Source organism: Amblyomma americanum, chromosome 1, assembly GCF_052857255.1.
Source record: "Amblyomma americanum isolate KBUSLIRL-KWMA chromosome 1, ASM5285725v1, whole genome shotgun sequence".
In the NCBI taxonomy this organism is placed as follows: Eukaryota; Metazoa; Arthropoda; class Arachnida; order Ixodida; family Ixodidae; genus Amblyomma; species Amblyomma americanum.
In genome coordinates, this window is record NC_135497.1 from 123991355 (window position 1) to 124008570 (window position 17216).

General features: G+C 45.7%; 1 protein-coding gene and 1 long non-coding RNA gene across 3 annotated transcripts in view; one reads left to right on the forward strand and one right to left on the reverse strand.

Moving 5' to 3' along the window:
* LOC144113600 (protein PALS2-like) overlaps nt 1-17216 on the forward strand; it is a 56308-nt gene that overhangs the window by 10300 nt on the left and 28792 nt on the right. The window contains exons 1-3 of one of the 2 annotated variants that reach the window (XM_077646770.1): nt 10862-11032; nt 15329-15450; nt 16954-17106. In XM_077646770.1, the coding sequence (XP_077502896.1) occupies nt 11029-11032; nt 15329-15450; nt 16954-17106 (279 nt within the window). In that variant the 5' untranslated portion in view covers nt 10862-11028. Of the gene's footprint in view, nt 1-10861; nt 11033-15328; nt 15451-16953; nt 17107-17216 lie in introns of those variants that run through there. The other variant, XM_077646769.1, reaches the window with a different exon arrangement.
* LOC144113601 (uncharacterized) lies at nt 7072-10893 on the reverse strand. Its single transcript, XR_013310829.1, has 2 exons — nt 10764-10893; nt 7072-7272 (listed from the first exon to the last, which is right to left on the reverse strand). It is a non-coding gene; the product is annotated as an uncharacterized LOC144113601 (long non-coding RNA).

Genomic DNA, 17216 nt, shown 5'->3' on the forward strand with positions numbered 1-17216 from the left:
CGCGTATAGGTATCAGCATAGGGACTTATCTAGTGAAGCACTAAGTGTTGTTCATGTTTCAATGACATCACAAGTGTCGACAATATTTTGTTGATTTGCACGCATTAAACATTTGTTTCTGCATCCCATATGCTTGTCTTTTTATGAGCATTCACTGATTAACCACGACATTTTCTTTTAGGGCTTGCAGACCGCTCATTATATTTATCCCATTTTTATTACTGCGGCGAGAGCGCAGTTTTAAAAAAATGTGAATTTTAAATATCTTACCCAACTTGACTCTGATGGTCTAAGTAAACAGCTGATGAGGCATTAAGGATCGTCATCGTCATGGTCGTTATCGGCAAAGGTCCTTCTCGTGCTTAAAAGAGGCTGAATTTTTCTGAGGTCTGAGGTTCTTAACACTCGTGTAATCCATATAAGGTCCATATATCAACATTTTTATATCGAAATGAAAATGGCTGGGATGTCAAACATAGCATTATTTGCAGTCGCTATCGCTTAGTGATGTGGATAGTGAGATACGTGTACGTATGAGGCCTTATTCAGTGATTAACTACTGTATTGTCTTTTAGGGTTTGCAGATTTTGATTTATTTTTACTACTTTCTTACTAATTATTTCTACCCTCTCCAATGTCGCTAGTAAAAGTAGGCCCTTCCTAGCAGTTTACTACCTATGGTCGTTAGTAGCTGGTTAGTAACCGTTCCTTCAACATTAAAACAAAGTCGTAGAAGATAATTGACACAGACCGCTGCGTGAATAAAATGGTTTTGTGAGTAAACATTACTGCAGGGACGTGCGGTTACGTAGACTAATCTGTTTTTACAATCACTACTTCATAATTAAAGTTGGTATCTTAGCTCAACGGCTAAAAGCAACTAGCCCCATAACTTCAGATTTAGGGAGTATGTAAGACGAAAATGTTCACCTCTGATTTGTGCTTTTCTGGTATTCTGAACCTTTGTGTGTTTCCGGTAGGATTGTTTGATTTCGTCGCTTCGTACAATTTGCACACGTAATGCCCCGTATGTCGAAGCCTAAGTGTGTGACTTACGGCCAGCACGCTGTGGTAGCACTCACTGGTGTCGGGCATTGGTGAAATTGAACAGATGGCGTTTTTGTTAATTTTCTCAGGGAACATTTACCAAGCCACGCCGACAGACCGTACGAAGAACATAGCAACTCATGCGAAAACAGCTTCATCGCATTTTCTTAGTAAATACTATTACCCCTTTTTTGTGTGTGTCGCTGCAGTGCTCTTCACTAGCTTCTTTGAAGTAGTAACTTTCACTAGTTCAACTTTTTGACATACCTCTAATTACTAAGGTAGTGGTTTTTAGAACGGATATCTGGTTAGTACTTAGTGACTGTCTCTGGCCTTTTTCTTAAGATACCTCTGATGGCATTAATGTCAGTTTAGTTACTATAGTAAAAAGGTTGCCGGTCACAAAGAGGCGCCCATATGTCATTGCACTGTGTCGGGGTCCTTGACTGCTGCCTTTTGCTTCCTCAATGCATCGTATAAGAATGGTGAAGGATTCATTTTGGCGGCAAGAACGCCAGCCAGTTTGTTGTTTCTATAGATACCTCTTTATGCTGAGTACTGCACAAAGTAGTTCAAGGTAAGCACCAACCAAGCGATATGGTCGCATTCGTCGCTATACTCATATGTGCGTATAAGCGATTATCGAACCATGAAAGATACGCGTGATCATGTCAATATTCTCTCGTTCAAACAGTATGTTGAGGACCTGTGTTACAGGTTCATTACTAAGTAATGTTGAGAGATGTCGGAAGTATGAAAATGTAGCTCGGGCATTATTTGACTGCTGAGATCGAAGGTGTGGTGTGGGTGGGCGCACACTTTTGTACGTGGTGAGGGCGGGGGTGCGGTAGCAAGGAAGTTTTAAGAATGCGAGGGCGGAGAAGCAAAGATGAGGACATTTGCCCGCCCCTCATTGTCTTAAGTTAGGAGCGAGCCTTAGATCTCCTAGGGCACTCATGACAGGCTTGAACGCAACGAAAGCTGTCGGTGAGTTCCTGGGGTATGACATAATGCGCTCTATTCTCTTTCTGCGTTGTTTTCACATAGCATCGACGCTAGTGGAGCAGTGTTGAAGCTTGGATCCTTTACAAAGATGGACCGCTGTAAATGATTTATCGAAAGGGCCTCCAAAGGCCTCCAAATGAAGGACACTAAGAATTCATAATTCGAAGCCTGTAAAGACCGCTGGTAGCATGAAACAGCGCGAGCAATCATACATGCAACAGGTGGTGTCTGTAGTGCCGGACAGTACCCGCGTTGGGAAGCATTTTATGCAGTGCTCTTCTTGATAGCATCAGGTCAGCATGAAATAGCTTGAGGCGCATAGGATCAGGGGTAGCCGCCTGTCTCTAACTGGCGCTTCACAGCAGAGAAGTCAAGCATGTGCCCGTTTTTGCTAGCCATTTCGCAGGCTGTACCAAAAATGGTCGCCGTGAAAATAATTAGCGATGATGCCACCATCTGCGTTAATTTGCTTGTCTTACCCTGCCGTATCCCTTTGGAGGCACTTCAGTATTCGGAGTCCTAAACTCAATAGGTGTCCTCAATGTTCTTCGAACACCTCGGCTTTTTTCGCCGCTTCGTCGTCCAGCGAACACTATGAATGTTTTCGCGAGAAACCGTCAAGTGCTGTAGCGATGGTCCGATCACGATGGGCGGCATAAAGCATGTGATAGCAGCGTTCTTGCTAATCGCAAAAGGTGAAAAAAGTTGGAGCAAAACATGACGCAAATCCAAACGACAAGCCTTTCCTCACCGTCCACCCATCTCTCAGGCGTCCATCGCGCCTGCTGTGAGGCGTCTCTGTACTGCCGCGGAAAATCTGAAAGCCACAGCGAGAATAACAACTCTCGGCGAGGCATCCTTTCCGTGTCGTGAAAAGGGCCCGGCTGGCACTTGCCCAGAGCCTCGGCGGAATATTATCTCCCGCTCGCTGTGGTGGGGAGCAAGTCCGGGAAAAATAAAACACGTTATGTCACTCGCCGTGCAGCCATGGCCACTTTTATTTTGAGCTTCCGTGCGTTTCAGGGAGCGTTTAACGACCTCGTGCTCCTTTTAGCGCGTGCTAGCTCTAGTACGCTCTACACTTACGTCCCATGTATACTTGCTGCCAACAGCTGTCATGCACGGTCGCGACAGACACACGCAGATCGCACCGACGTGTTGTGAAGCGCCGCTCGGCTATCGGCAGCGCCGAAGACCCCGCGGAGCGAGGCACCTCGTCGCATCTGTACTGGCTCGCTCGTTTCCTGGACGGGGTCAACACACGAGGCGCGCTGACCACATGGTCCGGCAGGGCTATTTTTCACCTGCCGTCAAATCGATGGCGCAAGAGCCGTCTTTTTCTGGCTGCCTCGACGCGCAAGCGCGTGTTTATATTCCTTATGGTTAGTCGCCATGACGACACTGTTGCCTCGGAGACCCTTTTATGTCGGAAACCTCGCGGCGTGTCGACACCCCTCCGTTTCTGGGCGGTGTATGGGATGGCTGTGATTAAAGCTAGCTCGCGAATAGCGCTTCTTTACGTGGACAGCAAAAGTTTCCTTCGTTTCCGTGAGCGGTTATCCGTTTCTAGCCGCCTTTCAAGCAGGAGATAACTTACAGCGCGAAAAACTGAAACACTGTTTGAGTGCTGCAGAGTTGCCTGCATTTTACAAGGATAGCCAGAGGTGCGGGCTAGTCGTGCTTTTTGAAACAGCGCAAGGGACACGAACGCTGATATTTCTCCTCCACCCGCAGGTGCGCTATTGCAAGTAGTTTCGTAGAATATATAAAAAATCGAACTTTAGAGTTCGCTCGGCACGGCGATGCGATGATAAGATAGCCAAGCGAGTAAATGTAAAGCAAAATAGCAGTGCAAGTGCCCTGATTTTGTTTCGGCTCAGTCTTTCTGCTGACGGATAAAATCGCGAAAGGTATAGTTTTCTTGACACAGGTAACCACATGTCATATCAGATAGATATGGCTGTGCTGTTGCGAAGCCTTGACTTACCCGCGGCATGTGGGGGTCGCTTAAAAAAGAAATCGTACAAAAGGGGGCAGGGGGTGCGGAATAGCGTGTCCAGCGTGCTCTGGAGCACCGGGCTTGACGCAGAAGTGTATCGTTTAATTATGAATACGTGCTCTATAGAAACGAGATTTTGGAAGCTTATGAACTCCAGTGCGAGGTGCGACGAATGCATAGACATTGCAATAAATTATGAGACGTCTACGCAAGCTGCGCGCAGGTGAACTGGGCGAGTTGAAGGTGCAGCCCTTCGGTGCATGTACGGAAAATTCAGCGCGAAACAAGACGAAGCTGGAAAGCAAGAGCACACACACGAACGCTCCTCGTGCACTTTCGGCGCCGTTTGCGCTAGCCCAACCCGCGGAGCCTCACAGCCAGCAAAGAAGGGCGAGCACGCACGCACGCACGCACGCACGCACACACACACACACACACACACACACACACACACACACACACACACACACACACACACACACACACACACACACACACACACACACACACACACACACACACGCGCGCGCACACACACACGCACACGCACACACACACACACACACACACAGCAACGAAGCGCGTATACAGCCGATGGCGATCTGCTGCACTGAGCCAAGCGATCTGCTGCGGCTTTGCATACCTCGTTCGGCGCGGCTCCGGATTGGATTTTCTCAGCTAATATCTGATTGTGCCCCAAGACAACCCGCGCCAGTGGGTCTTAGTGTGGGTCGCTATGCGCATTTGATCAACCGGTATACATTATTTCGTTGTGCTTAGTGGCAAGAGATAGAGAGACGACTGCACACAACACTTCATAATGGACACAAAATTTAAACCAGCTGAAATAACTTGCTGGCTAGTGCCTTTATTTCTTGTTTCGTTTTGGTATTCTTCCTTTGTGTGCATTGTTCAGCTGTCTGCATTCGTGTCACGGACGCGGCATCTAGCAATTAAGAATATGGCACCGATTCAACCTCTTTTTTTCCGGATCAAGACACTCGTTAACAAGGGCACCTCAGCAGTGCTCTGAGGGCGCTCTCTGTACAGGCGCGCCGGAAATTGCGAAGTACTGTAGTCAGAGCGTTCCGAAACACGGGCTCCTTTTCACACATCTAAAAAAATAAATAAAAATTATGATCAACGTGGCTGACGTGCTAACTATATTTTTGCTGTAATGATTGATAGCGGCAAGAACTTAGCTTATAGCTTATTTTTGTTTTTATACATATTATGCATCCATGCATGCGTGAATACAATTCATGTTTTCGTATACGTACCTTACCAACTTTCCTTTATTAATTAAAGTATATAGTAAGTCGGCGTGTGCTCTGTAGATTTTTGTTTCTTCGCGTCTCGTGTTTTTTTTTATTTTCTTTTACGCCGTTTGCTGAGGTGAATGCGTGCCAACCAGTGCACCTTTTCTCCTGTGCAAGTGAAAGCATTGTGAAAGGGAACAACACGCGAGTGCGTGCCGATGTGGACGATGGCGTGCCGGCACGCCCTGCTGCGCATTTCTCGTCATATCTGCTGTATGTATGGAGATTGGAGCTATGCACCTGGATTGTGTGTGTACCGCCGAAATAATGACACTCTTTAAAATTGGATTCACGCCCCGTTGCAAGAGCTACGCGCAGCGTCTCCAATATATAGTACGGAATAATTTCAGAGGAGTCAAGAGCGACCGCAGTGGTGGCCTAGCCGTTTGAGCATTCGCCTCAAAGGTGCGGGGTTCGATCCGTAGTGCCGCTGGGTACGCACAGGTAATACAGTGGGTACAAGCTTTCCGTTGGCCTGGTGCTCGGCTTCTATAGGGTGCAGTGCTTAGGAAAACGGGTCTCTGGCCCCACGTCATGTTGAGTAGGCCGAAAATGCCTTATGCCATGGCGTTTTTTGGCCAAAGGTGCCATTGCCCCGTTGAGGGAGTCCTGAAACACCTGCTCGTACGTAAACTCGCTCAATCACTGAATTGTGTTGTCATGAACACCCTAGCCAAATAATACACTTTCACGCGCAGCAAAGAACCAGCAACCGTGCGCAAAAGTTTGCGAGCCCTTTCCGGTGACTTTTTCATACTTCCATAACTACAACGCATTTGACGGAATAGAGAAGACACACAACAGAGCGCTGACTGACAACTAAATTTATTGATTCAATGCACATGGTAACTAGCGCTAAAGACAAGGGCCGAAGAAAGAAAGACGGACACCACGAACGCTTTCTTCCGTCCTTGTCTTTAGCGCTAGTTACCATGTGTACGTTGAATCTAAAGATCACCAACTAGCCCACTTGTCCGCTTTAAATAAATTTATTGGATGGCCAACAGGCTTTTTGCATCCACTGGTGACTAGATAAGGAAAAAACGCACAAAAACATCCACGGGAGGAACTAATGCCGGCTGGTAACTGGCGCATGTCAAATCTAACAATCAAGATACTTGATTTCGCTTTGGCACAATGCTACTGACGGTGCGTTTATACAATCGTCCTGCAATCTTACAATAATAGGTGCCTCCAATATCTCTCTTGTTAGTGCGTCACGATTTTTTTCCACGGCGCTGCATTCTGTGTACATCGGTTCACAAAGTTTGCTGTCATTATCTTCTGCTTTGTAGTCCCTGCAATGTTTGAATACGTAGCCTGAATTGGCCATAAACGAGACATTGTCACAATGCTCTTTTAATCTTTGCTTAAGACAGCGGCCGGTCTAGCCAGCGTACTTGTTCCCACAGGAGAAGGGCAGAGAATAGACGACACCTTTTTGACAAAGACCAAAACGATCACCGTGCCTAATTGAACACCCACGTGGTTCACAATTCCTGACATTTACCTTTTTGCACATGCTGCACAACTTTTTAGGCGCTGAAAAGACAACATCAACATCAGCACGCTTTGGAAATTCTTCTGAGGCTGTGCGAAACCTATGGCACGACAACAACCTTTCGTTTCTCCCTTTGCCTAACGAAGTCGCTAGTGTTCTGAGCTCTTAGGTATTTTTGCGGTTTTTTTTTGTATTGGGGTTTTTCGTACTCGCGCATTCCTCCGTTTCGTGCTCCTGCGTATGTCGGTTAAGAGGTGGCAATTCGATTCCTTCAGAATTCGCGCAGCAATCATGGCCCCGGCCAGTCAGCCGCGTCGCTCCGGCGGGTCAGGAAGCTCGTCCCCCGGGGAATTCCCGCGAGCGTCGACAGCCAGTGGTGGGGCCGTCGAAGGAGCGCCGACCTTTCAGCGTGCAAAAAGTGACGAGGGGAGAGGGAAAGGCGCGAGACCGGTGAAATTCAACTTATGACTACAGGCAACTCAGCTTCTACCGAACGCATTAAAAAAATTCTACAGAAGGATATTTGTGAAGCAGTGCCCTTTAACATCCCAGGCATACCACAACTTTATTGAGAGTCCCTTTCGGAGCCCCTTTAAAAACCGAATCGTCATTGAGAGTCACGAGAGCAAAGGGGGCCTTCATCGGCACGCTGATGGCGTGCACTTGTGCTGCGTATCAGAAGTGCACGGCTTAAACGCCACGCGTCCGAGTGCGCAGCGTTTTGGCGGCTGCCATGTGTCAGCCCTGAGATGCGAGCAGCGTGCGAGCCGTGGCCGAAGGGGCCTCGTGCTGCAGGACGTGTACACACTCGTGCAGCCGCACTCGAGCCCGCTTTGTTTCGCAATCTCTTTTCGTATCGCGCACGAGCGCGAAAACAGGAAGTCACGCAACCGGAAGGTTTTGGTCTATTGTAGTCGTAGCTAGTCTAGAGCTGGTTGCGCCATTGCAGCTTACTTACACCAACGAAACAAGTATACGAACACATGAAATTGTACGTATTGCGGTTTCATGACGTAGAAAGTGGTTTATTTGTAAAACAGATGGAAAAGGTCGCATAGACAGATGTCGGAGTTAAATGCATGACAGTATTTGAGTGCAAGTAACTTATCTGAATATTATTAGTTAAGGCGGGCATCCGGTAAAGGACGTTGTCCCAGAGGAAGTCATTTTGCGCGATTAAACAGTGCAATAACGTTTTAAATAAACCGGCCGCATACACGGTCGGAATGCGTTTCATAATACTGACAGAGTTGCTGGCGGTGTGTTAATGCTCTACTAGTGAGCACTATTACGTACCAGTTGATCTGTTTACGTGTACATCATTTTCACTGGTCTGGTGGCGCAGCGAAAAATGTTTGGAACTGCGCGGCATACTTCTGGTCACTATAGTTGTGGGCGTGCAACTATAGAAACATGCTTCGAGCGTTATGCATGGGTCCGTAATGTAGGCTTACTGGGGGTCATTCCATAACAGCGGTGAGCTGACTACTTTAATGACGCGCATCAGACATCCGGCCAGTACGCGAGTTGTCTTGCCAACAAAATGTTGGCCGATCGTTCATATGTTTCTTGTCGTTGGCGCGAAAACGCAGTGATATTTCTCCAAGTAGTGCGGCAAAAAAAAAGGAAAGAAAGAGCGGCAACGAAATGAGTTAATCACAAGTACACCGGCCTCTAGGACAAGGGGACAGAGGGCGCACACTTAAAGCTAAACGTTTATAGTCGGGAGCTCAACCCCGAGTCCTTTAAAACCTTCAGGAACGCCTTCACCGCTTTCCTTTGAGATGAAGGTTTAGACCAAGGCCCCAGAATCTTGGTTTCAGTGAAAGGACGTGAGTCCAAGAACTAGACTGAGCAGCATGTGACAAGAAATTTAACGGGACATACAATATGGAACTTCCGAACATTATTGGTTAATGGTTTTATGGGGCTTAACGTCCCAAAGCGACTCAGGCTATGAGGGACGCCGTAGTGGCGGGCTCTGGACAATTTCGACCACCTGGGGTTCTTTCACGCGTACTGACATCGCACAGTACACGGGCCTCTAGCATTTCTCCTCCATAGAAATTCGACCGCCACGACCGGGATCGAACCCGCGTCTTTCGGGTCAGCAGCCGAGCGCCATAACCACTGAGCCACCGCGGCGGCTCGAACATGACTGTATTGTTGTATGTTGGGTTTAGCGTCCCGGAGAGACACACGGGCTATGAGGGACGCCAGAGTGAAGGTCTATGGATTTATTTCGACCGCCTGGGGTTCTCTAATGCGCGCTGACATTGCACAGCACACGGGCGTTTTTGCATTTCGCCTCCATCAAAATGCGGCCGCCGCGGGCGGAATTAAATCCCACGACCTTGGGACTTCCAAACGTGAGGGAAAGCCAAAGCTCTTTGTGTATTTTTCCTCACAGTACGCGTACCTGTGGAGACAATTTTCTTCGCGTAACGAAATCGCGAGTGAAGTATTCAAGTGTCTGGCCGCTCTCTCGGCCACAGATGGTTCCTGCCCAAGGTCTCGACGTTGAGAAAGTGATAAGCGGCGCACTGTTTTGTTCAACGTTCCCGATTTCAGCGGTGGCACCGGTTGGCTGCAGAAAAACAGTATTAATGTAATGTCGCTATGTGATGAGCGGTAACTTTCCAGGGCGCCAGTGCAGTATACGATATGAAGGGAACAGTGAGAATCCGAAAGATCACTGCGTCAGTTTGCTCACTTATCGCGTGACTGTTTAACTTCCAGGCAACTTTTAACGTCGACAGTGGCAGCAGTGTGTGTTCTCTATGCTGTAGCGAAGACAAAAAGAATAAGAAAAACAAAAAGAAAAATGAACGGAGGGCGCGGCGGAGTTGCTCTGTAGCACAGGAAGGTGATAATAAAGTTTCTTGGACACGTTGGTACTCACAATATGCGTACACATCCCTACTTCCGTACAAAAAACAAGGAGCTCTGCATGAAGGATGGGCCTTTGCAGAATACATTGTGATAGACACGAGGCCTTATATGGTGCATCCAGCACATACCTTCTGGAGGCAGAAACTATTGAGTTTGTACTGACAAAGCTTGAAACGTTTCTTCCGTCAGTGCTCGCGATTAATATCGTATTTAATTATTATCATTCGACCTGATCATCCGTCTGCTGTATTACAGCACAAATAACGTAAACCTGGTATTCCGAAATGCAGTATTAAGAACTATTCATGACTGCTAAATGAAGCGTTTGCATCACTGCAAGGCTACGAAAAAAAAGCAATCTTATTATGGTAGACACCAAGATGTATTGACCTTCAATAGAGAGATTTAGCATACCTGAGACATACTAGCGGATACGTATACCGGTTTTACGTACCGAAGCTGCGCATGCGCATTGGCAATCGCGTGGCTGCGTAGGACCACTGCGCGCGCGCGCAACAGTCGTACGTAAACCCGGTATACGTCTCCGGTATAATCGAAGTTTATGTAACCGTAGTTTGAGTCCAAGACGAAGCTAATATTATGACACGAAAAGCAGTCTCAAAAGAAAATAATGATAAAGGTAGAAATAGAGACAGAGAGAAGGACGGTGCGCCGTCCGGATGGCGTAGCGCGGGGGCGACGAACCTACAATGCAGCATAAAACGATCGCTGTTGCCCGAAAGACCTCAATCGTCTTCCCGTAGAGGTACTCGCGCAATATAATAGCTGTGGAGCACTTTCATTTTCATACTTTCCATTATTCTGTTCCCCCCATCTTCCTTTCACCCTTCTTTTTCTCCGGTCTTCCACGTCCCGCCGTAGAAAAAGGCGCGTGTCGTCTTTGTTCCGTCTTCCCCGTCGAGTGAGGCGCGCGCCGCGAAACAAACCGCAAAAGAGCGTTTGCCGGACTCCATTCGGCCAGCGCACTTTGTTGGCTTACCCCAGAGATGCTTCACCTGAGCGCGCCCAGGACAGGTTTTGCGACTCCGCTTCTGCCGTGTTCGACATACCGGACGTGACGTTGCCGCGCGTCGAGCGGAAGCGCGACGGGGCACGCATTTCTGGCGCTGGCTCGCGGCGCGCGTTTTACGCGAGCTGCTAGGTTCGGTATTTGTGGCTTGAACCTGCCAATTAGTTTTGCTCAACTGTCTTGTGATATCGACTGCTTATCGCTTCCCGGCACTCCCTGACCTGGCAGCCTCAAAATGGGTGAGTCCACTTGTCTAATCCGCGAACGTCAGTGTACGCAGCTCCGAGTGGCAAACGTACGCGGACGGTATCAAGGTGTATACCTCGGGGCGGGGCTTTGCGAAGTGACGCGGCAGGCTTGCTTCGGAATTTCTGCGCCTGTAGCGTATAAATAAGCGTCGCAGGATCGGCACTTGATTGGGCGTGTTGGTTTTTTCGTGCTTGATACTTGCTGTCTTCTGCGAAGAAGTTCAGATGTCAGGTCGAGCAGCGCGTTCATTGTTTCAAGAGGCACGCTGTTTCGGTCGCTTCGAGCCGTTTGCTCCAACAGGTGGGCTCGGGCGTCAACTGGTGATCGTCGCGCGCGCCAGTGAGGATCAGCTCCGACAGTACCCTGCCGAATTTGCCATGACTCAAGGGTGCTGGCAGGACAGCGGCGGCTGTGAAATGAGGTGGTGACCCCAAAATCAACGCGACGGACGCGCGCTTCCCTTCATAGACATTACGGAAGCGTGCCACTGGCGAGCACAGTTGCATGCTATGAATAGCGCGGAGGGAGCGGATCGTATCGCACCTTTTGCGCGTACACTCGAGTTGAGTCGTTGGATATTTAAGTGCCAAGAAAGTAACGCTGTGAAGCTATGAACGGGCACGCTATGGTAGAAGGCGTCGACCACCTCTAGTTCTGTTACGTGTGTTGAAGTCTCAGTAAACGGGCGCTTTTGCGTTTTGCCTCCATCGAAACGCAGCCGCCGCGGTCGAGTATCGAGCTTGCGACATGATGGTCAGCAACCGAACGCCGTAACCGTTGAGCCATCGCAGCAAGCACTTGAATGTGCTGTGAGTTCTGTTAGACTTCGGGGTTTTTGTATTTGTAGTCGTGCTGCATTAGTGGTCACTGAAGCAATCCCGAGCTACAGAAAAAGGTGTGTGCATACTACAGCATTGGTAAAAAGTTTAGAGCCCAGGGAAGCTGTGTGGTGGTGCTTTCGTAGCATCGAGGAGGTGCTGACTTTTAAGGGCGAGGACCAGAGTTTCTCTTGCTTTCAAAATATGGGACGCTAGGGTTGCGTAATATCTCAAGCAAACACCCCTGGGCCTGAAACTTTTGGCGAAGGGTGTAGGTACGTGAGCGCTTGCGTATGTGAGAGTTTCGGGAGAGGGGGGGAGAGGGTAGTAGTGAACAGCGATGCCAGAGTCGCGCGTCATTTTGTGTGGTACCTTAGCGCTGTGCCTTGCTAAATCATTACTACCCAAACCCCGAGCCCACCCTTGAGGACCTTGTGTTCTTTTCTTAAAATAAAGTTCCTCCTCGTCCTTCTCGTGCCTTCATTTGTTCTTCTGCCAAGGAGAGAGGTGGAGCCCATTTTACATGTTTAGTTTGTTTATCAACTGTTTTGACTTATAGATTATGATGTCAATCGTGTACAGGTCTGTCCAATAGGAGTTCAGAAAAGCCCCTTAGACCTGTTTTCAATTCTGTGGTATCAACTGAGTTTTTGTTGTTGTTTGCACTTGCTTTATTTCTAAAATCTTATTTCTGTTTACATGATTTCTTGCATGCATTTGTCTGATAACATTTCCCATATTGCACTGTTGCAGAGGCTTGCTCAATTCTTAAGTGAATTGGTAATAATGGAGACTAGAGTGAGAAAAAGAGACTTCTTGTTATAGCAAAGTCAGCAAAATAGTACGCAGAATACAAAAGTGCCTTACCTTGTCAGTGTGAAGTAAAATGCTCATGCTATCTAGCTAACACTGGTCAGCTGCCAGGCACATCAAAAACCGTGCACTCAGTGTATATCTAGGTAAAAATGCCTATCAGGTCCCACAGGTCCAAATACTAATGGCAAAATTCCCAGCTGGAAACGTTAGGGCCAACTGGAACCAACGTAAGCCAACTGTTCATAGTTGACAACTTCACCATAAGCCATTTCAGCTGAATAATACTCTCATTTAAAGCGGACAATTGGGCTAGTTGCTGATCTTTAAATTCAATGTACATGGTAACTAGCGCTAAAGACAAGGACAGAAGAAGGAAAGACGGACACCACGAATGCTAGACATCAACTGGTTTTATGCGCTTTAGGGTGTGATCTATTGTACATGTTTGCCTATATCTTGAATGTGTCTGTCTGGAATAAAACCAGTTGATGTCTAGCGTTCGTGGTGTCGGTCTTTCTTCGGTCCTTGTCTTTAGTGCTAGTTACCATGTGCATTGAATCTAATACCCTCACATGGACGGAGGATGCTTGCTTTAATTCACAGGCATTCGTCTTGCCTGAAGGGTCAGACTTTCCAACCTTCTTACTCCTTCTATTTTTCTTTCTGAACATGGACCAGATTTTTGCCCATGTTTGTGCCATTTGTGCCCTTCCTCTTTGTGTATATAATATGCTTTGCATTTTATTGTAGTTAGAAATTTATATTGACCTTTTTAAAGAGAGAGACACTGACATGGTGTACATTTACAGCACTTTACTATACAACAAAGTAAGAGTGGTTTGATTTGTGTGTGAAGCTCCATTTGAAAATAAGAAGTTTCGAGGTTGTTTCATTTCTTTGAAATTCTTTATTATACTCCATAACCTGTGTACCTTATCAGAGATATTCATTACACAGTAATAAATGCAGAAATTTTCACTGGTGCCTGCTGTGAATACTCACATATGTCGATGGGAAGTTTACAGTTTTCATCTTCATGTGAAGATGTTTTTTTTCTCATGGTATAACAATGCTACTGTCGTGGTAGGTATGCATTCTTTCCATGTTTTATATGAGGACATGCATGGCTGGGCCCTTACTAACAAAGGCATATCAGTGTGATCCAAGGTTCTTTGTTGCAAATGATAGCCGCCAGCAATTCTTTTGTGTCGGGTGCCTTATTTTTATGCAGCTCAAGGAGAAATAATAGATGAATGGGTGTGTACAGGTTTCATTATGGTGCAGTTAAAGAAAATTACATCCGTTGTTTTACAATCCTGAATACGAAGGAAAATCGTTGATAGTGGCGTTCTTTTGTCTAGGAATACTCAGGGGAGACTTCTGTAGAAGAACTGAGAATTGGGCGAGTTGTGTGGTGATCCATAGTATTAAAAACGAGCGCTAAAAAACACTGACTGAGGACGAGACTAGACACACAGAAGGCGCTGACTTACAACTGCAGTTGTAAGTCAGCGCCTTCTGTGTGTCTAGTCTCGTCCTCTTTCTGTGTTTTTTAGTGCTGGTTTTTAATACTGTGAGTCTTCTGTCTTGGGTGTGGAATCTTTATAGTAGCGAGGTAGGCAGAGTCACTTTGGGGCATTGAACCCCATAAAACCACATGTAGTGAGGGGCAGTGAAATTGCCTAAAAAGCTTCAATGTAGCAGGAGTCATGAAACTTTCAATAAAGATGGGAATTGACGAGTAAGTGTTAGAGGTGTCTTGGATCCTGCCCATGCAAGGCACAGATGTGGCTTATCTCAGTCTTTTTCATGGAAAGCTGTTCGATTTCTTTATTCGGTAGTTAATGCCTCATTGAGGTGGATGGGGGCATGCGGCTGGCCTCCATCCTTCTTGACCTTAGTGCTGTTGTGCAGTTATCAGGTTCATTATAGAAGCCCACAAATATTCAATTTTAACAAATTTCAACGTTGCTCACAAATATGCTGTGAAAACAACGAGAGATTTGGTTTTTAGGACAGTGTTTATGCTTTTGGAATCTTCATGAAGGTGAAAAAAAAAAAAAAATGGAGTAGGAGGTGATATGAGAACCGTTGAAGCAAGTAGTTAAATCTCATAAAAAAAAAATTCTAGAATATTCCTGGACCTGGATCATTGGATGAGCTACTTGGGTCGCTGTCAGCCATGGACTGATAGCCACCTAGCACAGATCATCTGCATTTTGCCTTCTGAGGAAATAAATGTTTTGCAATCCAATCCTAGGCTCGATATATATTCATTTTATGAATATAGCAATCTGTTATGTGGTGGTGGTCAGGTGCAAAAGTGCATATGGCATGTGAATGTAGTGCACATTATGGTAGCTAGATACATTAAAGGCAATCTATGGCGCTTCCATTATTTAAAATATATGCGACTTAAGCCTTCAATGAATTAAGAAAAATTTAGGATGACAACCACAAATGAAAAAGAAATGATCTAAGCTTCATGTCTTCTTCATTTCTGGTGTAAAATCTGTCTTTTGCTTTAATTATCACATAGTTTTGTGATAATTGCCTTGGTAACCATTTGTAACCACTGCTGAAAACTTAACAAATTTTCCTGTTCTCGAGTTGCCAAAGCAGTCATTCAGTCTTTTTTACTTCATTCTTCAGCTGCCTTTCAGCATGTCAGGGAAAACATCGAGGACCTCAATGGACGTGTGGGTGTTCGGGACACTGACCTCATTTTTCTCAAAGGTCTCATGGAATCGCCTGTCATGAGCTGCTTAGTGCAGGTATGGCACTTTCATAAATTTTTTTCAAATCTTGTCATTTATCATCATAAGGGCATTGGACATTTTATTACTACTTTCGAGTTTTTGTTTAACTTGGAATAGTGATCAGCGAAATTTGAGGAAGTTGAAAAAAGCTACGTTCTGCAACTTCATAGGCTGGCATTTGCATGTTAATAGCAACGTCCCTTGCAGCTGGCCATCTATGCATGTTGTACAAGGCATTGGAGTCACTGCCCTCTCTCTGTCAGAAAGCTAAAAGAGTGTAATTGGCATGGCATTTATTATCATGGTCATATTGTCTACATCATCGCTGTGGTTGTTATTAGTGAGCAATTTAGGTACATTGTGCTAATTCATTTATTTTTACTGATCTTTGCTAAGTCCAGTTAGTTGCATAGAATGGAGGCATTCTGAATGCATTTCAGCATTGTAATAAGGTTTTTGATGAGGCACAAATTACATTGTTTTCATCCTGTGCTTGCTAGCTCAACGTGCTGTCATCATTGTACTCAAGCAGGAAAGTTGCTTGGACCAGTTTTTAAGATCCATAATATCGAGTGTTTGCAGCACAAAAGTATGAAGGCAAAAGACGTGTGTGTTCCTCTTGCTTTTGTCTTTCATTTTATGCTGTGAAGACTTTATATTGCGCACTTGAGTATTTTTTTATGTAGTGCTGTGCTAATCATGTGTTACTGTTTTGGAATTGTGCAGAAGAATAAAACATCAGTGAACAGCAGGTAGAAAAATAATTTTGCATTCATTTTCTTTTCTGCTATTTTTTACCCTTTTGCTGATATGTTGCCTTCTGTGTTTGAGATGAGGTTGAAGTTACTTGTTAAAATCATTTACATGATGTTACATTCATAGATATGGAGAGTCTTTCACCAGACAGTAGTCATGAGAAAATTAATTTTAGAGTGGGGCCAGTGCCTCAGAAATAGCATCAATGTAATTTCTGAGGCACTGTTAAGAGTTTCTGATTCGGAAAAGGTCTAGAAATGTCAGAAACACACTAGCGTACTGGTATTCGCAGTTTGGCGTAAGAGCCAGTACCATGGTATATTTATTTTTGCATAGTTTTTCAGTGTAATGAGAACTAGTCGACTTTTAACATTAAAAAGTTTATGGAGGAGGTCGATGTCAACAAAATGTGCACTGATCAATATGATACCTTGTATGCTGACTGAGGATATGTATAGCATTTGAAGTGCTAATGGTATTCAGGGGAGTGGTTAGCCAAAATGAGTTGAGGAGGTAACCCCAGCGTGTTATTTAAAATGAAAGTTCCAGCTGTAACCTTACATGAAGAAGTTCCTGGTGTATCACGGTACAAAAACAAAGCACAATTACTTGGCATCGTTTTGATCTTTAGCATCAATATTTGGTTATTAGGTGTTACGGCGACATCCATTATGAGCCGTAAATAAAGTTGGTCGGTTCTGTTGCTGTGAAATACATGTAAAGTTGATAAATTCAGTTAAATTTTCTTTCTTTGTCTACCAGGTCCAAGATCATCTTGAAGAGAAAACTACCACTTTCAAGCCTGTCTCCACAAACAATGTAGAACTTTTGCGGGATGTCTGCCAGGCTTGCCGTAGAGTCAGTGGTCGTGACGCCCAAGAGCTCGCCAACATTCTTAGTGGTCCTCACTTCTCAGTATGGCTCTTTCTTGAAATTATTCTTTAGTGTCTGGCCTTATTGACAACAGTGAAAAATATATATTGCATGTCTTACCCCTGGTGTAGTTTCACACTCTTTTGTCAAGC